Genomic DNA, 21,223 nt, shown 5'->3' on the forward strand with positions numbered 1-21,223 from the left:
TTGAGGCCGATGGTGCATGAACACAGTGTCACGTTCCAGTTACTCAGGACACGCAGCCAAGGGGTGAGACGCCAGAGCAGCAGGAACAGGTCAGGCCGNGGCCAGAAAGACTGGTCACCATCACCTCAGAACAAGCAGACACCTGTCCTGGGAACCTTATTAGACCCCAGGCACTGACCCGAAAGCATCGGAGGGCAGGACTTAGTGAACGGCAGAGACCCACAGAAAAGGGTGTTTTGAGCTCTGCTCATTTGAGGCCGATGGTGCATGAACACAGTGTCACATTCCAGTTACTCAGGACACGCAGCCAAGGGGTGAGATGCCAGAGCAGCGGGAACAGGTCAGGCCAGAGGGCAAGTGGCTGATGGAGGCCCCCTGTGCACACGCAGCCTGGAATGGAGACAGCGCCCCCGGCCTCCATCCCACAGTGGCGCTCCTGCGCTGGAGTGGGCGGGGTCTGTCAGGGTGGCAGAGCCCCTGCATGGAGGGGAAGTGGAGAAGGGGTCACAGTCCTAAGGCCCCTTCTGGAAGCTACTTGGAGGGCATGGCAGGAGAAGGAAACTGGTCACGTTTTTCCTTGTTGAGTAAACTGCTGGCTTTTGGCTCTGGGTTGAGCCTGTGGGGATGTGCTATTTTGTGGTACTTGTCTTGGCCAGCTGTTTGGGGCTGAGCAGGGAGATGGCTACTGCAAGTCTGGGGTAGGTGCATGTTCAACTCCAGAATGGTGCCCAGCGACAGAGCCTTGGTGACCTCCTTTCTACATCAGCACAGCAGGAGAGGACCTGCTTTCTTTGTGAAGAGGTAGGTTAAGAGGCGCAGTGGCCAGCCACAGCCAAGTGGCCCTGGCCAGGGAGCTGTCAGAGGTGACCAGGGCCTGATGAGCCTGCTGCAGAGCAAGACTGGGCAGGCCCCACGCCGTGGGGTGAGGCTACAGTCCAGATACTGCACTTTTGCCACTTGGGGGCCTAGTGGTTGCGGGCGGATCCTATTGCATTTGTGGAGACAGCAAGATGCTTCTGAGTTCTCTGTGGGCATCCCTCAGGGCTGCTGTCACCTCCAAGGGACAGAGCTGTGTGTCACTTGCAGTGGTCCAAATTGCCATCAGGAGTCCTTGCTTGGGCAGTGGCCAGGGATGCCTCCTCACTGTGCCACAGTCCATAGCCGAAGTAGATGGCAAAGCCTGCAGGCCAAGGGCAGAGTGCAATGAGCAGAGAAGGGGCCAGAGGGTAGCAAGGGGGAAGGGTTCCAGGCAGGCAGGCAGAGCAGCCCCAGCAGAGCAAACCTGGCCATACTGCCTGCACCTAGCCTTTCTGCACTTGGAGGAACAACATGACTCTTCAAACAGGGCCAGCAGCAGAGACCCACTGGAAAGCCTCACACCAGGAAAGCCCCTGAGCAGAGGGAACAGCTCAGTTGGGGGCCCCTGGGAGGGATATTAGTCCCTCAGCTTTATCCACTGGCCACCTGGCTGGGGGGGGTGTGGCTGCCGGAGGGGCCAGGGCAGACACTGCAGAAGCTGTGCAGTTATGATGTCCCCTGCCAACATGGGGTTTTAGCAGCCACTAGGTGGCCCTGGATTTCTGTGCTGTCTGCATAGTCCCAGCTGCCCTTTTTCTCTGTGCAAGTGACTGTCACACTCCAGGAGGCATTCAGGTCGCCTGGGAATGTATGTGCCATAGGAATTCAGTTTAATCCAGTGCTGGGCACTCCAAAGGTCTATCTATGGTTAGGTCCAGACCTGTCCAGCAACTGTGGTCCCTGGGCCACCCTTATGCTGGTGACATAAGGAGAGCAGGCCTTAAAGGAAAGACTCAGCTACCAAAAGTTCAAAAAGCATCAAATGCCTGGAAGCCAGAAGCTTACACCAGGGATGCTAAGAAGCAGGCACCATGTACCTCTGACAGGAAGAGAGCACCAGGGCCTGAAGTCTCAAGGAGTGGGCGCAGTGGGCTGAGCGCAGACTGAGCCAGGTCTCTCACAAAAAGTCTCTACAGGAGTTGCCTGCCAGCTAGACACCAACTTTGAGGGAAGTGAGGGATCCGCAGAGTGGGGCAGTCAAGTACCCCCTAGAGTTGGTGCAGCAACAGCTGTCTATTCCAAAGTGTGACAACCCAGGACTAAAAGGCCTGGCAGAACCACGGTCCTGAGATTACTGCTCTTATCAGGGATACTGAGGGACATAGGTCAAGGCCAGTCCCCCTGCATCAGCACTCAGCTTAGACATTGAGGGAGAAAACTGAGTTCATCTCCCACAGCCCCTAGAGAGAGACCAGGCCACGGTCAGGCCCACAGAGGACCATCGCCCCCATGGTGACACCCATGCCTCTACAGGCCCGCCAGTGCCCACATCCCACATGGAGATGTGAGGCCCCAACTTTCACACTTGCAGGGAGAAGGACTGATGGGCTGTCGATGGCAGACTCATAGCCTTGGTCTGATTAGCCTCAAGCTCTTGCTCAATGACTAGTTTAGGCAAGAGGCTATTAAAATGAAAAGTACCTGAAAGGAGGAAAGGACCTACCAGGAACTCCTTGTTGTATGAGAGAAAACTGCTGACTACCTGTGTTTCCACTGTGTTTTGAAATCTGAACCAAGGGTGGCTCGATGACATTAACCATCCAGACAAGTAGCAGGGACATGAGTGGGCAGCAGGAATGGGAGGCCTCAGGAGACACTGGAGTATGGAACCTGCTGGTTACAGCAGCACCGATGAACTGACCTACCTATCAACATCCATACTGCAAACCGGACCCACATGCCTTGGTCCAGCTGCATCATGAGATAGACATTCACAAAGATGCTCAGGACAGGAAGAACTGGCAGGAAGGGCACCTTCAAAACACAAGGCAGCAGCGTCAGTTCTGACAGGCTGAAGAGCATGGAGATGGTGCCTGTTTGAATGATTTAGCAAAACTACCTAGAACACATCATGCACCCGACACTCGTGTGGATCTCTGAGAGTTGTGTGGATGGCCATCTTTACGAGAAGAAGAGGAAGTAGCAGCAACCCCACCCCTGTGCCCCTAGCCCCTCCAACGCAAGCACACCCACATGCGGCAAACCCTAACAGGTGGGAGTTTGGGTCTAAGCAACTAACTGCCAAAGTAAGCTCTATTCCTACTTTCCACTACTGCTGTTTTTCCTCTACAGCAGGGGGCTGGGGCAGAATGGCACTTTACCTCCAAAGTTGAACTATTTTATTATTTGTATAATCTGAAAGTGCAGAAGCCTTAGTCACCTCCAAGCCTGGGTGATGATATGTGGTCCACCAGGACAGCATTTGTGAGAAGCCCTGGGGACCAGGTACGCTCCACCACCTGAGAGCCAGGGGCAAAGAGGGGTATCTTCCTCCAGAGTCAGGTCCTCAGCAAGTACTGTCTGTGCCCACAGGCCCATATTCTCCTGAGACTGACCCGCAAGTACCTCCTGCCAGACACCCAGGCTTAGGGGAGCCCATGTAGGGACTGTCCCAATAGGTGGTCCCCTGCAGGCCTGGCAGGCGGAGTCACTCACCTTAAAAGAGAGCTTGGTCTTGCTCTCAGGCTGTCTCCAGATGATGACCGTGACCACTAAGCATAGGATGGCAGAGCCAACGAGTATAAAGACTGCCCACAACTCCCCGTTTGCAAAAGCCTTCTTTCCCAGCACAGCCACGATGCAGAAGATGATGGTAAAAATTGCTGGGAGAGACACAGAGAGAGCAGGAGAGGGAGCTGTGTCTCAGCCATTTCTCAAGTTCCCACAGATACTCTTGGCTCTCTCCAAAGCCTATGGAGAGGGAGGCTGTATGTCTGTAGGTATCACCAGCAATGAGGACAGAATAACTGACAGCACAGTCCAGAAATAAGACCCCCACACCCAGGGACAAGAAACCATGCAGTACCAACAGGCAGGACCCCAGACACATTACAGGGAAGGGGAGGCTCTTACCTATGAGGCTGGTTGAAATTGTTCACAATTAACCCAGAGATTTTGGAGGGCTCCATGTTTTGGGGTTAAAGTATACTTTTCAAAGAAAACCTTTCGGCTTCTGATAAAAAGCCTGTCTGGGAATTGCTGGTGCTCACCAATTCATTCTGGTCTACTTGGTCCAGCTCCTCGGTACTTCTGGCCATCTGGTATACCATGTTAGGTTGCTCTGGCTGATACCTGCACACGAATGTGACCATTGTGACATGCAAAAAGATACATAATTCAAGTTCTTAGTAACCCCTCATGGGTAAGTTGCCCAGGACATAATGCGGCATATGGAAAGATGATGGTCAGAATGACATCTTCTCTGGCAAAGCAGAAATACAGAGAAGAGCTGGGTCCTCTCCTTCTGCTGCTGCTTCTGGCAACACCCTCCTTGGTGTCTCTGTTTTGAGGCCACTTGACCTCCACCATAAACCAGCCAGAGAAATGTCCTGAGATGGTTTCTCTGGCTCTGAGAGTAGCACTGGCCCTCGGAAACTTAAGATATTAGGCCACTTCCAGCAAAACTAGGCTGTAGGAAGCTAAATGCACAGACAGAAATAGAAAGCAATAACATTTAGATCCTATTTGGTGCAGAGAACTGGAGAAATGTGTCTGGAGAAATGTGCAGGCTGATGGCTTTGAGATATTCTGTTCTCAAGACTTAATTGTATCAATTTATTTTAAAGCTCCAAGTGCCTTGGTATAAATGAATCTACAGAGCTGGGTGAAAGACCCAGCCCATGGCATGATTTCCAAGGCACAACCTACCTGCAAATGGAGCTCTCACTCAAAATGAACAGAGCTCAAATCTTTTCCACCAGCCTCGAAAAATAGAATGCCTTATGAATTTTTTTGCATTTAGTCTAAAAGTAAGCATAAAGATATTCACCATATTTTCACTGATTCACTTCTGTAACACCATTTGGTCAATTAGCAAACTAGTTTTCGCTGATTCTACATGGTCACTACCAAGACTCAATCTAGGTGTTACCTACATTATCTGCTGTGCACATTAAAAATGGGATCACTGGCCTTGAAAGTAGAAATACCTAAAAAGAAACAAGAGGCTCTTGCCAGGTGACCAACACTAAGAGTCTCCATGAGTACGTGTCCTCATGCTGAGTGCTACCTAGGGCCATTTCTGGGACTTGGGAAGCAGAACCCTGTCCTTCCAGAGCAAGTGAAACTGGCACCCAGAAGTATGCTGTGGAGGTAGCTGAGACACCAAGCTTAAGCCCAGGGCTGCTCTACTATCTCAACCCAGGGGCTAGCCTGGGCACCCAACCCTAGAACATCCAGAACCTGGAAAGTCTTCCCAAACATCAGCCTCGGCCATCCCACACCATACACTGGGACTCCTTCCTCCAGCAGCAGTGCAGTGAAGCATGAGAGCAACCTGAGTTTCAAAGGTCATCCCAGTGACCTAAGTTTCACTGTATTCTTCCAATTTCTACTAGGGCCAGTACCCAGACCCCTCTGTCCCAAGAACCTGGACCACACTGTAAATATTACCCAAGCCTTCAAAACATCTGATCCCAGGAACTAGACCCAGCAGTTGAGCTGAGAACCTGTCTTGATTCTCCCAACATCCAGACAGAAAAATGAGGACGTGAGACAGAGGGAGGCGAGGCTACCCCTGACTCTTTGCAAGGATGTTCTCTGTAACTAGGCTCTCAACCACCAGATCCCACCCTCTCCTGGGTAGTTCCCAAAGGAGTTATCAATAACCTAAAATTTATACTGTTTAAACCATTAATCTGGACTGCTAAGAGGCTAGCAGGGTTCATGTGCATTTCTGTCACGGGACCCAGAAAAGCCATACATACCATAAGACCAACACACAGGCAGCCACCAAAGAGTAAGCCAGGAGAGTGCTGATGGACATGAGGTCCATCAAGCCCTTCAGGTCAAAGAGAAAGGCCATCACAGCTGGGAAGAAAAGCATCAGGATCCATGGATGGTCCTCTACACGTACTGACATCCAGAACCACCACCAACCACCTGTGATCCAGAGCACATGAGAGGTGCTGCTTTTTCTTGCTCCCCACACACCCAGCCCTTTCCATGGAAAGACTCTTAAAGGAAGAAAAGCTCAGGATTAAATCATATATAGTCCTCAACAGATGGTAACTTTGCAAGCTACTCCAACACTACAGACAGAGAAACTGAAGTTCAGACTGGTTGGAAGAGTTACCTAAGTTCACACAGCTAGTACGTGAAAAAGTCAGAATTTGAACTAGGTTCTTAGGAGTCTGAGTCCAGTGTTTTTTCCTTTCTATCATGCTGGCTCAGAGACAAGTCACGTACGTCCATCCATCCATCCACCCATATGCCTGGCACTCACTGAAAGCATGGTATACACCACTGAAGGTAAGAAAAGTATCTGGCATATCATCCAAAAAATATTAATCAGTCAGCAACAGTGATGAGGAGGAGGATGAGGGCGGATGAGGCTCCTGACCCAGACAGTTGAGCATGGAAAGCATTGTTACTCCCCAACAATCTCAGTACCTTCACCATGACCACACTTTAGAAAAAAAAACCCACATGCATTCTTATTTAAAATCCTTTGTACTTTTTCAGAGTGTGTGTGTGTGTGTATTTGTGTGGGGACACAGGTTGCTTCCCATTCAAACAATAACTTGGCTAGGTCTATTTGGGGGTATTTTCAAATCATTCACAATCAAGACAAGTTAAAACATAAACACAAAACCACTGCTTTTCTGCAAATACTTCTCAAGCCCCTGTAAATCACTGTAGCTAAAAAAATGTAAATTGTGAATAAATAATAGGATTTAAGAGCAGAGAAGACCATCTGAGTAATTAGAGCAGTGTCCAACCATGCATGCCACCGGCGCCTACATCCCCACTCACAGAAAAGCTTGAGACAAATCTTCATGTGAGGTCATTTTAGAAAGCCTAATACTTTTTTACACTCCAACCAAATAAAATGAAGAAAACATCTTTGGTTTGGTAAATGTACTTTATAGTGACTTTAGTGATTATAGTTTCATCTCCCTTCACCAGCACAGAAAAGAAATTAAGGACAGTCTTTAATATGATCAAATCACATGTAACTACTGAAAAAATCTTCAGTTTCCAATGCCTTAATCCCTTAAATATATCAGTCATATTCTGACAAATAGTGTCCCTTAATCTGACCACTGAGATCACTCTCAGGAATGTAGAATTATAGGACAAACTTGGTAAATAATAAAAAAACTAGGTTTCTTTCATTATATAATGTTAATCAACAAAATGAAGCACACTTTGCTAAGGGCATAAGTACTATTAATAACAACTCATCCATTTAAGATAGTCAAAGGCCTTACCAATGGCCATTTGACAAATCCCTGTGGTACAAACTGTGACCAATGTCACGTGTCCTAATTTATGAAAACACCTGCTGCCCTACTACTCACAGCCTGGAAGGAGCCAGACTCTTTGGCATACAAACAAACCAGAAAGAAAGCACAAGCCAGCTCTACACTACGGTGTGCTTCCGGCTTTCACCTCTGTGTCTCCACTTCCACATCTGCACAATGGGATCACATTGCCTCTCGAGTTATGAAATGCAATCATTAAAGGAGGAAACGTAGATAACAAACAGCATGCGGTGCATGTGCAAATAAATTTCTGTTCCTCCTTCTTAATCCAGGGCCCGTGGAATATCACATAGACCAGGAGTCCCCAGTCCCTGGCCTGTTAGGAATGGGGCTGCACAGCAGGAGGTGAGCAGCAGAGGAGCAAAACTTCATCTGCTTTACAGCTGCCCCCCTGTCATTCACATCACCGCCTGAGCTCCGCCTCCTGTCAGATCAGCAGCAGCATTAGGTTCTCATAGGAGCACAAACCCTACTGTGAACTGCACATGCAAGAGATCTAGACTGCGTAGTCCTTGTGAGACTCTAATGACTGATGATCTGAGGTGGAGCTGAGACTGTGATGCTAGTGCTGGGGAGCAGCTACAAATACAGATTATCGGTAGCAGAGAGGTATGAGTGCATGGAGATCATAATAAATCAACTGCTTGCAGACTCATATCAAAACCCTCTCAGTGAGGGGGAAGTGGCAGTTAAGCTGCATCTGGTGACTGGCTATAAAGCCAATCCCACCCCCTGCCCCAGTCTGTGGAAAACCTGTCTTCCACAAAACCAGTCCCTGGGCCCAAAAGGTAGAGGACTGCTGACATAGACTCAAGGTGTTTTTCAGTCCACGATGTCATCTGTCAAAATCAACCTCTTGGTGAGGAACCTCACGTTTGGTAAGATAAATATCCTCTGGGGCTGCCATTATTTATGCACTTAAGGCAAATGGCTTCAGCAGCAGCACTTCCGATATCTCCTGGGGAAGAAGTAATACATCTTATACAACACTAACCACAAGGGTCTCTCGCTTCCCAGAGAATTCACGAGCAAAGATACAAGGACACTAAATTTTCAGTAATAACATACAGTCTCACTTGGCTTCTAAATGCATGGAGATGTCATCTCACCAAAGTCTACTCAGGGACACTCAGACACAGAGAAGACCAAGGGCTTTGAGGGACCATGTGTGTCCTAAGCTCTGGCCAATGAGAGGATAATAACAAAATTCAAACTTTTTGGAAATTCCATCACATCTCTGTAGCCACTGGCCTCTGCTACAGGGCAGTTACCTTGCAACAAACCAGGTTCTAAGGGTAAAAACCAAATTTTAAAGCCCTGGCTGGTGTAGCTCAGTGGATTGAGCTTGGGCCCATGAACCAGACAATCACGGTTTGATTCCCAGTCAGGGCACGTGCCTGGGTTGCAGGCCAGTTCTCGGCAGGGGATACACAAGAGGCAACCATACATTGATATTTCTCTCCCTCTCTCCTTCCCTTCCCCTCTAAAGATAAATAAAATCTTAAAAAAAACAACAAATGTTAAAAAGACCAGTTAAAACTTCTCACGGGCCACAGTATAATTCAGGACATTTCCCTAAGAAGTAATAATAACTCAACTGTTGAAATATTTATGTGTGAAATTATTTCCAGTTCTTACCAGCAATGGCACCTGAGGTTAATGTGGCAATTATCGGTGTTTTGGTTCTATCGTTGATTTTGGCCAAAAATTGAAATAGCAGTCCATCTTCAGCCATGGCATAGATAACTCGAGGCATGGGAAACATGGAACCCAAAAGGCTAGGAAGAAGGAAAAGGCAAAAGCAACGGTAAGATGAGCTTACCAGGAATCAAGGCACCAGCATCCGACCAGGCCTAGTTGACCTCTGGGGAGTGGGGACCCTGAGCTTTCCCCAAGGGCTGGTGCTGGCCAGGCTGGGTGAGGCTCGTGCTAAAGACTCAGAATTCCACACACCAACCCCTCAAAAAGCACTTACTCTGAGTTTGTGTAAGTGTAAGAATGGGAAAGGCCTAGCAAACAGCACAAACCAACTTACTGTTTTTCTGGAAGGGAAATCTCATATTTATTCTTGCAGTTATTTCCAGCTAAATCAAGCAGAAAATAAAAGAATCTCGACATCCATGAGGATGTCTCTGGTAAATCAATATTTACCATATAGTTACTGTTCATAGGTTAGCAGGAAACAGCAGGGGCAAAGTGCCCTTCACTAAAAGGCACTCACTCCCTTTTTCAAGGTCGTCTCTGCTCGACAGCCAGACTGAGGCCAAAATGTAGTGTTCAAAAAGCTGGCCTGATCCAGTAGCCAAAATCGGGAACAGAAAACCAGTCCCTCGCTGAGCAGATGACAGCCTTGGGTTCTTCAAGAAGATCAATAACATAATTGAGTCTTGGCTGATTAATAGCAACAACAAGGGAGAAACCACAGAATCGGAGTTGGGGTTACTGGCTCCATTTCCAGGGAAAAAAAGTAATTTTAACAGCAAATCTGCACATACAGCTTTACTTAGCCCTCCATGCTTGATGCCTGAGAATCCTCACCTGGTAGACAGAGCTCAGAGGGAGCTGACGTCCACTGTGTACTTGGCACCTTCCCATCCTACGTGCTTGAAGGCGTCAGGCAGGGGGCTGTCCTTGTCCAGGCACAAGTACGGCATCATGAGTGTGAGGGCAGCCGACACCCCGAAATAGGCGATGAAGCAAATCAGGAGGGAGGCGATGATGCCCACAGGAATGGCCTCCTGGGGATTCTTGACTTCTTCACCTAGAAGCAGCCAGCAGTCAGCCCAGGAGGTTGAGGTGGTGAGGGGTACCCCACAAAGCACAAGGCCCCAGGCCTTTCAGCATCCAAGGAGTCTATGCCATCACAAATGACCACCACCGAACTCAGGTCTATGGGGGCCAGGGTCTGCTGGGCTCTGGAAACATGGGGTGGCCCCTGCAACACAGACCAGATGACCGCTAGGCCCCCAGATGGTGTTCTTGGCTGTTCTGTCATGATTCTGCCAAGGAAAAGACTTGCTTCCTTTGGCGGGAGATTTGGGAGGCACAATGGAGCCTAGACTATTCAATTTGCCAGAATGACAGTATTTTTAATGGCCTCGTGTCTCCAAATGATGAACAGATGTGAAGTCAGGCTGTGGCCTGGACTGTCATTATCTCACTCATTCTAGCAGGATGGTTAGTCACACTCCTGCTGCAGCTTCCTGTCAGGAACTGCTCCTCAGGGAAGCAATAAGGGTGGGGAAGATTATCAGGAAGCTGCAATCTACATGTTACTCCTGTGTGAAAGCTCAGGAGTACCTGTGGTGGCGATGCAGTCAAAGCCCACAAAGGCATAAAAGCAGGTTGTTGCTCCTGATAGGACACCAGAGAACCCAAAGGGCATGAAGCCCCCGAAACTGAATCTCCCTGCCTTTGTGTCACTAGAAAAAAAGAGCCATGGATGGAACTAGAGAACATTATGTTGAGAGAAATAAGCCAAGCGGTGAAAGACAAATACCATATGATATCACCGTTAGCAGTAATCTAAACAACAAAACAAACAAGCAAGCAAAATATGACCAATGACACTGAAATACGGAGCAGGGTCCAGAGAGGAGAGGGGAGAGAATCATAGGGGAAAAAGAGGAGGGACTCACATGAATAAGTATAAAGGACACGTGGACAATAATTAAGGTGGGGGGAGGAAATGGGAGGGAGGTGAGGAGCACTGGGGGGGGCAGGGCAGGGAATATGAAACAGAAAACTGTACTTGAATAAGAATTAAATTAAAAAATAAAATAAAATATCAATATCTTAATATGGTAATCATTAAGCAGTTCAGGAGTATTGTAAGATGATGGGTTGGAAATAAAACATAGACATTATGCCTGTGATACTGAGTATGCCAGATTAGAGTTGTTGGAATGACTGAGTTGCAAAAAGATGTTCCATGTTATGATTTTGTTTCTTTTTGTTTTGTTGCTAGTCTTAAAATATTATAAAATTTAATCTAAATTTTTTTAAAAAAGAGCCACAACAAAGATCACAGCACCAGTTTCATGGTTTCAGTCACCACCCGACTTACACCCACTGCTCCAGCCCTCAGTATGTGACCCCAGACAGCTGTCACCAACCACCACATCCCAACTCTGTGGGCAATAGGACCCTCAATTTGCATGGCCTAGAGCCATAAGGGTGTGTACTAAGCCCTTTCCAGAGGTGCCTTATAAATATTGACTTGGAGTAGGGGTGGAATGTAGGAACTGTGATGGGCTGTCCAACAGGAAAGAGGGAAAAACCAACAGCAGCCTCTCCTCCAGAACCCTAGAGAAAGACATGAAGCCATGCAGTGCAGGGGCCCCAGACCTAGGAACAAAATGCAAAAAGCCTCCGTATTTACCAGCAATTTAGGTCTCAAAACAAGCATTTCCAAAGACACTGAGATTTGAAGAGTGGTTTGTTTTAGTCAACAAAAATGCTTCCGAAGCACCCACATGCTCAAGGTAAATAATTGGGATGCTTCATGGGTAGGGACTGGTACCCAGCACAGCTGGGCTCATGGGAGGTGCTCAGTCATGTTTGCTGAAGTAATGAACTCAAAGTCAAACATATTTGTTGAACCTCAAAGTCCTTGAAGATCTAGAAAATAGTCCCAATGGATCAAAATCTGTGACTCTAGACACTAAGCTTCAACAAGGGGCGCTTCACTCCATCTGGGTGGCCATCTGTGACATCAGTCTACCTCAGGCCCTGCCTGGCACCAAGTAATCTTGAACCTCCACCACCTGAAGAGAAGCCCCACTCCTTCCAGTCTGAGAAAGGCAGCTCCAACTCCTCAACATGGAGCCCCAGAGGACACTCACAGCTCCCCATCAGCCCTCCCCACTCAGCTGACTGCCCCTCACACAAACCACTTCACCCCTTGACCTGAGAACAGGAATGAGACAGAATATTCCAGTCCTATGAACACCGATGCACTGAGGCTGGGTTAGCAACTCATCTTGGCAAATTTGTTTTTAGTGGGATTTACCGACTGACTAATAAAACTGACGAACAACTTGGACCCAGTTACTTTCTAATGGGAAACAAGATTTTTCCTGATTCCTTAGGAATAGTTACATTTTTCAGTTCCAGAAGATGCCATGGAGCCACTGAGACTTACTGTGGTGTAGTAGCAATGTGAGGGAAACCTCAACAAATACACAAGTGATAGATGTGGGTGAAATTTCACCAGATTCAAATGGAAGCTAGTCATTTTAAAGTGTGACTGAAGTAAACCATCAAAAAAGGTACAAAAAAGGCAGCCCAGGACAGTTAAGTCATCAAGGAGCAGTCCACAATCTACACTGTCTCCCAGGTGCCTGGCGGGCAGCCACTCCTGGGTCCATGAATCACAAAGAACTGCCTCCGAACCCATGCAGGATGGAGCCCCTCCATGCTGTATGGTTTCACTGGGAAATGCTTCAGTACTTCAGAGAGACAAACAGTTTCATGTAAGACTGTGTGGCCATCGTCAGAAACACAAATCTACAGCTGGTAAACTAAAAAAAAAAAAAGGGGGAAATCTTACAGGTTTTAATAAAATGAGTAAGCGAGCTATGTCCCTGTCCCAGTGCACTCTACCTCTTATGGTGGCTGGCTCGCAGCCCCCCATGGCTATGTCTCTAGGGCTGGGCAACACATGCCACTCTGTCTGGGAGGCGGTACAGCCCATCATTGCTAGGACACACAGCATGAAGATGACCAATGAGAGCAAATACCACAGCAGGCACAAACAACCTCTTCATAAAAACAAAAAAATGAAATCTTGACTGACAACCAGGAATCCTTTAATCCCTGACCTGTGAAGCAACCAGTAAGATAGGAATCATCTGCTCAAAGTTTTCAGTTGACTATTTCTTCAAAGCATTGTTTGAGTTGGCTTTACTCCAACCTCAGTGAATGGGCACTGAGAAATGTGGCATAAATTGGTGAGGAATGCTTGGGAAAATATATTAAAAGTCCCCATTTCTCTGTAACAGGATTTAGTTCTCAAAAGAAAGGCCCTTTTTATTTGAAATGTTAACCATATAATATGGGAGTTAGTGAAGTTTCATATGTTTAATTCAATAGCTTCCTGTTTGCACTCCGGTCATGAACTAGACACACATCAGTGCCTGCCCATTAATCAGACCACTCACTGGATGCCTAGCTTGTAACAACCAGCAGCCAGGTTGGCATATGGCCACTAAGACCCCAGTGTCTCAGCCTCCCTTGCAGCTAGCTGTGGCTGCCTACTGAATTCTGTACAGGGGAATGTGGGAAGAAGGGACGTGTGTCTTGAAGATCTGTCCTGAAAAGCACTGGGAACACTCTGCTCCACACTTTCCCCCTCTCTGGAACAGCTGGATCATGCGAGTGCCCACGGCCCAGCTCTGACCCAGTGGATGAGGGCAACATCCTCAGAGATGACAGGACAGCCAGATGCACAATCTGGGCCCCGGAAAGCTGATGTACCACAGCACTGGCCAGCCAACCAAACTACTCATTTCAGGACCTGAGACGTCATTTTAAAGCCACTACATTTTAGAAAAGTCTCTTTATTTGAGCAGTTTAACCTTTAGCCATAATTAAAATAGACTCATAGATAAAACCAAACTCCCTGTTCTCCAGCCTGGGATCCTAAGTTTCACCTGAAAATCTGATGAGAAAATTAAGAAGATACATTATAATTTTTGGCTTTGTGTCCTAGATAATACGAGTTTGTTGTTGAGGGGTCACTGCAAGGCCTGAAATGGCAGAGGGCTGCGAGCAGTCCTGTCACCAGCTTCACCTGGGGTCCTGAGCCAGAGATGCATCAGGAGGACGGGGCCACTGCTTTCCAGAGCTGACGCCACCTGAGTCATGTGTGGGCAACAGAGGCAATCATGATGACACTTTGAAAGTCACTCTGAAAACCTTTGTAAAAGTTCATGATAAAAGTTCCACATATTTCTTTTTCAGTGTTATTGAATGTTTCAAAATAAAGTGGTATCAGCACAGTATTGCAGAGAAAATCTTTTCTGATCACAAAACTCAGAAGAAGGTCATGAAACAGAATATGGGGGAAAAGAGATTACTTGATGAGTCTGACAGTGATCTTCAACTGTGTCCATTTTGGAACTGGAGGAAGATTTTGTTTTGCCCAGTAGCACCCTGCCATACGATGTTCTGTATAGTAGAGGGAAACAAAACCTAACACAAATCCAAACCAATAAAACACCCTCAGCTACTTCACTACAAAAAAAATTAACAAAATATCCAAATTCAAGTCACATCATAAAATACTCATATAGTTCTAGCCAATTCCATCCCCCCAATACACAAATGGCCATGTGCCAAGGTGAAAACAGAAGAAACAACTCACTTGCCGCACAAGTGACCAGTTATGTTCTGGAAATCCTCCTCCATGAGCTGCCAGTTTTTAAGTGATCCTTTCACAAATCCTGACACCATGATGAATCCCAGGACCAGAACGTTGACACAAGTGAATATTTTGTTGACCATGGCTGATTCTTTCACACCATGAGTTAAAAGTCCTGAAAATGTGCATATATAGGAAACATTGAGTGTTAACCTCATACCAGGCAAATCCTTCCTGGGATGGAGACAGGGACGAAGACGACAACTTACGAAGAATCCACGTGGCATCCAATCTCGGAAGACTTCTGTGAGCCTAAGGGGATGGGGCTGAATTCATGACCTTTCTAGTGGCAGTGAGCAAAACAACCGAAGTCCTGGGGTGTTTAATAACGGTTCAAGGATGCCATCCAGGGGCACCAGGGGATATCAGGGCCCCGTAGGGGATGAAGCGAGCTCTTCATCCCTGTACCCTCCCCTCACTAAAGTATGTTACTGAGAATGGCCCTCAGGAGCAGGATTTTATTTTCTCCAAGGTAGAGACATTTTGCTCAGTTTCCTGGCAGAATGAGCTTTTCAGATGAGAAAATTACTCAGGTCAACTTGGGGAGGTTAGCAGTATCAGCAACACTAAGTGTCTGTGGTTGTGGAGCCACTGCCCTGCACGGTCCCTTTGAACTTGGTGCATGGCAAACACGAAGTCAGACCAGCTCGTAAACTCACATAGAAAAAAAAAAACGCCAAGTGATAAAGACACCTGGGAACCACATGACGGCACAGGACCACCTTGGCGTAAATGCACCATCTATGGAGTTCTGTGGCACACTCAGCTGGGCAAGAAAAGCGGCATGATAAGGTACCCAGGACACATGACCACCATTTATGATTAGAGATAGCTGCTCTGCCATGTATGTCTTTTACACATTTTAAAATAAAAATTCTAACTTAATAGATTGAACTCTGAAATGCAAGCATAAGAAGAAAATGAAGCAGGCTTATCAGGACTTCTGCCAAGATGGAGGCATAGGTGGAAACACTGTGCTTTCTCCCACAACCAAATTTGAATACAACAAAGTTTTGGAGAACAAAGACACAGCCAAAGAACAGAAAACTGAATTATATGGAAGTCCAACAACAACTAACCATTCAACCGGGATGGTAAGAGGGGTGGAACCAGCAGCGGAGCAGGGTGGGGGCAGGAAAGATCCCCAGACCTAGGTGCACAAGTGGCCAGGACCCAGTCAGGCTGTGGGGCAGACTGACCACGGTCGCACATTCTCGCACAGTGAGATGGACCACACAGGCCCCAGGGGGCGAGGGTTGACAGCAGTGGCACACTCTCCACTCTCGTGCAGTAGGACAAAATGTGTGGGTCCGGGTGATGGTGGCAGCTGTGGCACCTGTGGGGGCCGTGGCGGGAGGCGGCAGACAGGACGCCATTGACCCCGCCCCCATATACAGCGTCACAATCCAGTGACTGAGTTGCCCTGCTCTGGTGAACACCTAGGGCTCCGATTCTGCTACATAACAGGCATGAACAGCCCAAAAGATGGCGCAAGAAGAACTCAAAGTCCCAGAGCCAGTAACTCTAAGTGACCGAGAGATTGCCAGCCTCTCAGAAGCACGGTTCAAGACACTGTTTATCAGGATGCTCACAGAACTGGTGGATTATACTCGCAAATTAGAAGAACATATGAAGGCGAAACTAATTGAAATGAAGGGAGATGTCCAGGAAACCAATAGTTATGGAAAGGAAACTGGAACTCAAATCAATGGAATGGACCAGAAGGAAGAACAAAACATCTAACCACAAAGGAATGAAGGAATTAGAATTAAAAAAAAAAATGAGGAGAGGCTTAGGAACCTCCAGGACATCTTTAAAGGTTCCAACATCCGGATTATAGGGGTACCAGAAAGGGGAAAGAAACAGCCACGAGTGGAAAACTTATTTGAACAAATAATAAAGGAGAACTTCCCCAGTCTGGCAAAGGAAATAGACTTCCAGGAAATCCAGGAAGCTCAGAGAGTACCAAAGAAGTTGGACCCAAGAAGGAACACACCAAGGCACATCATAATTGCATTAGCCAAGATGAAAATGAAGGAGAGAATCCTAGAAACAGCAAGAGATAAGGGGACAGTCACCTACAAAGGAGTTCCCATCAGACTGTCAGTGGATTTCTCAAAAGAGACCTTACAGGCAAGAAGGGGCTGGAAAGAAGTATTCCAAGTCATGAAATCCAAAGACCTACAGCCAAGATTGCTTTATCCAGCAAAACTTTCATTTAGAATGGAAAGACAGATAAAGTGCTTCTCAGATAAGGTCAAGTTCAAGGAGTTCATCATCACCAAGCCTTTATTATATGAAATTCTAAAGGGACTTATATAAGAAAAAGAAGACAAAAAATATGAGCAGTGAAAGGACAGCAAACTCACAATTATTAACAATCACACCTAAAACAAAAGCAAACCAAGAGGACAGCTAGATCAGGGGTGGAACCATAGAAATGAAGAACACATGGAGGGTTAGCAACAGGGGAGTGGGAGGAGGAGAAGGTGGGAGAAGGTACAGAAAATAGCATAGACAGTAGGTAGAAAATAGATAGGGGGAGGGCAAGAATAGTGCGGGAAATATAGAATCTAAAGAACTTGAGACACATGGTTATAAACTAAGGGGGGAGAATGGTGGGGGAGGGAGTGTGTGGGTGGAGGGGAATGAAGGGGGGGAATAGAACAAATGTAATGGTATAATCAATAAAATATATTTTTTTTTAAAAAAGAAGAGAATGGAGCAATTCATCCCAGAGAACAGGACACCACACTCTGCGGTGTTTGTCCTTCCACATCCCTCTCTCTTGTGTTTATGAAAAATCTGAGTAGTGCAGACTTAACTTCTGACACACACTCCTGCCAACTGGACCAGAAATACTGCTGAGACTGGCATGTGCAAAATGATTTCAATTACACAGAGGGCAAAATTACACAGGTTGTTTTTAAAACCCATGCAAGGTTTCCTAACCTCAAAAGATAAGTTATTGCATTTTAATTTAATGTTTATGTCAACAAAACTCCCACCCACAGATAAATGTCAGTAAGAAGCAGCTGCCAATCAGTTGTGGGCAAATGCCATCTGAAATTTTTCAACTCTGCACACACAACTATGTCACAAAACATTTTTACTTAAAGGGCATCGTGACGCCCAGTAGGTGTGAAAGCACCAGAGGCGTCTCAGACACCAGTCAGCGCTCCCGACAGACCTCGTTCCTCCACACTGACCTAGCGACTGAACCCCAGCTTTCCTTTTCCAGTGGTTATCATGGGGTGAACAGAGTGTGTACCCAGGCCATCTGCACAGAAAGCCTGCAGTACTAACAAATCTTACTCCATAGTCACATAAACACCCAAGGGTTCCCTTTTAGCTAAATGATACACAAACCTATGTGACTCTATTAGAAGCCACTAAGGCAAAAAAGATGTCTGCATTAATCACAAAAGGAGGAGGAGGGGGAAGAGGAGAACATGGGGGAAAGGAGAAAGAAAAAAGGAAGAAAACCTAATGCGAGCCTGCCTTATACCTTGGGCCCCTCCCTCCAACCTGGTGGCTCTCTCACTGTGTAGCTCTACCTGTTAAGATGAGAATTATAATCACAGCAAAGATGTCTGGGTTTTCAGCCAGCACTCCAGAGAGCTTCAGAGCCATGAGTGTCTGAGAGAACTCCCCAATGGGTTTGCCAATCAGCTCATCAAATGTTGCACTCCAGGCTCTTGCCATGCTTGAAGTACTTGTCACAAAACACACCCACCAGAAGAAAGTGAAAGAAAGCAGTTTCCAGAGCATTTTTCATCCAGCTGGACATTCACAGAACCCATGTGTGTGATCACAGACAGCACACAAGACTCTGCAGCAGCATCCAGACCTCAGCATATATGAACTCAGAAGTTCATGGTGCACCACAAAGTCCAAGAAAGCTTCTATGGCCTGGTAAAACACGCATTTCCCACCATGACCCAATACACACATGTATGTGTGTTTCAAATATTTAACCAAGTTATTAACAAAAGTTTTATAAAACATGTTACCTTGGCACCTGAGAGGCACTCAGACAGTGTTTATTCAATTCTACCCATTTGATTTCATCACAAACAGAAACACTGATGGCAAGCCATGAAACGGATGGCACGATGTACTCTCCAGTTGCAGTGAGCTGTGTGCACCTTGCTCAGAAGTTCCTTTTCCAAGACCGTCCTTGAGAACACTGCTCTCCCAGCAGAGACCAGGGACATGGTACATGGCTGACCCTCACCTCTTCCATCTGCCACTCTGTGCCTGATCCTGAGCTCATACCCACAGGTCTCCAAGCACCTGCCAGTAGACAAAGTGCTCTATATTCTTCCCGCACCCCGGCCACGAGGAATGCAAAGGGAGGCAGAGCTCCCAGTGCCAACAATGGCTGACTGGGCACACTGTCCCTCCCTCCCTGCTCCCTTTCTTTCTGTCTCAATCTGAATCAAGTCTGCTTGTCCAGCGCTGTTCCTCAGGAAAGTCACCAAAATTCCCAGAAAGAAAACATTTTCTTCCCACCAAAGAAAACTGCCCTCCCCAATAGCTAAGGCTGAGAGGTCCCTACAGTGACAAGTGACATGCGCATGATCCCACACCAGCAAGTGGTGCTCTGGCAAAGACGCATCATCTGGGGTCTGCAAGTATGAGGCCTCATGCCCTCTTGTGCCCTGAGCCCAGATAAATCCTCTGGAAACACAATAGTCCATTTAAAATAGCCGCATTCCCACCAGGAGAATCCAGCATGTGTGAGTGTCTGCACTTGCTTCAGCGTTGGGCTGAGAAAACCATGGGGTGAATTTTGTTCTGGAGGTTACAAGAGTAAGCAGTGTCAGCCCCGAGCAGATGCCACAGGGCTGAAAGGAAAGGTGGCCCGGGCGTGTGGTGGTGGGCGGCCCTTGGAGGCCCAGACCCACGGGCTGAGAGGCTACACTCAGCTCCACACCTGACGTTCCCAGGACCCGCATAGCTCAACTTACTACATCTTACTATCTTTGATAATATCACAAACGCCTGTTAAATATAAATGGAATGTTTAATGGCTATTTGTATTCCCACTTCTGTGAATTGGCCATTCAAATTCTTTGGTGCTCCTTTTGTTCATGTGTTTGCTTCAATAGAATGACACGCAACTATTAGGAATAATACTATGGAAAAAAGGTGAACACTGTGAAAAAATGTTTACTATGTATCATTATATAAATAGACACACTGTGCCAAAAACACATATCTCATGAAGAGAGATTGTCTTTTTCCTCTATTGTGTCCCCAATATCTACCAAAATGCCTTGCACAGAGCCAGTGCTCAGTAAGTATTTGTCACGAATGAATGAGAGAATTCCTGCCTCTCATTTCTCAGATTTTACTTTCTTCTTTGTACTTTTCAATATTCCACCCATCTTTCAGTGTCCATAATGAATTTACCCTAGTACTAAAAACAAAAAAAACAGAAAACAAAAAACCCAAAGAAACAAAAAAATAACTAAAAGAGACTAAATCCTTTTTAAGTAATTAGAAACATCCCACCGGCTCTACGTCTGTCATGTTAATGGGAACGACCTCCTTGTTGGTCTGGCTTGTCCCCACTAAGCCCTGATACACTTGCCCATGAACCCCCAAGAGCACAGACCAGAGGGGCAGTGGTATCCATAAGGCTGCCTCCACCTTTTGTAAAAGGAAAATGGAAGATGGACAAAAGTCAGGCAAAGAGGGAGCTCTTGGGGAGAAGCTAGATCGGATCTATTTGAGAGCAAAGTGGTGCATCTGCCCGTGATTGGGAGGTGGGAACAACAGAAGAGGGGACTCACCAATGATGTAGCAGAGAATGAGGTTCCACCCTGTAATGAAGGCCCAGAGCTCCCCGACAGTGACATAGCTGTAGAGGTAGGCCGAGCCGGTCTTGGGGACACGCGCACCGAACTCGCCGTAACAAAGGCCAGCCAGCACGGAGGCCAGAGCAGCAATCAGGAAGGAGATGACGATGGCAGGGCCTGCATTCTCACGTGCCACAGCTCCAGCCAGGACGTACACACCAGCGCCCAGCGTGCTGCCCACCCCCAGCGCCACCAGGTCAAAGGTGTTCAGGCAGCGGGACAGCCGGCTCTCTTCATGGCTGCAGTCCACCACCTTCCGCCTCAGCATCTGCTGACCCAGGCTGCACAGCACTTTGCACCCCATCCTGCTGATCAAATCTGCCGAGGAGAGAGAACAGGCATGACACCATGGTCACCCCTTTCACCCTTTCACCCCTTCACCCCTCTGGTCACAGTAATAGTACAACCAGGTCCCTGTTGTCATTAAGTGCTAAAATGTTTTCAGTCTCAGACCCCCCAGTCAGGACCCCACCTAGGAGTTCTCCAGCCTGAGGCTTGCTCGGGCAGAGCACACAGAAACATGTGGGGCCAGGACCTCGCTGACTTTCCCCGGGGCTCTCTGAGCGGCTGCGTTCCTCTCAGTTCTGGCG

The 21,223-nt window shown here is 47.2% G+C and overlaps 1 protein-coding gene across 1 annotated transcript; it reads right to left on the reverse strand.

The window, feature by feature from the left end:
* Positions 1-90: 90 nt before the first annotated feature.
* On the reverse strand, positions 91-20,948 carry LOC118995813 (high affinity cationic amino acid transporter 1-like). Its single transcript, XM_037058902.1, is given in 12 exon segments — positions 91-1,180; positions 2,724-2,832; positions 3,514-3,680; positions 3,931-3,949; positions 3,951-4,149; positions 5,784-5,886; positions 8,982-9,121; positions 9,882-10,104; positions 10,644-10,765; positions 14,710-14,881; positions 18,324-18,481; positions 20,564-20,948. Coding segments are annotated over 12 exon segments (1,890 nt in total). The 5' UTR covers positions 20,938-20,948; the 3' UTR covers positions 91-1,076.
* Between the last annotated feature and the right edge of the window lie 275 nt (positions 20,949-21,223).

This window comes from Sturnira hondurensis, unplaced genomic scaffold (assembly GCF_014824575.4).
Source record: "Sturnira hondurensis isolate 20B ecotype Veracruz unplaced genomic scaffold, ASM1482457v3 Scaffold0010428, whole genome shotgun sequence".
Lineage (NCBI taxonomy): Eukaryota > Metazoa > Chordata > Mammalia > Chiroptera > Phyllostomidae > Sturnira > Sturnira hondurensis.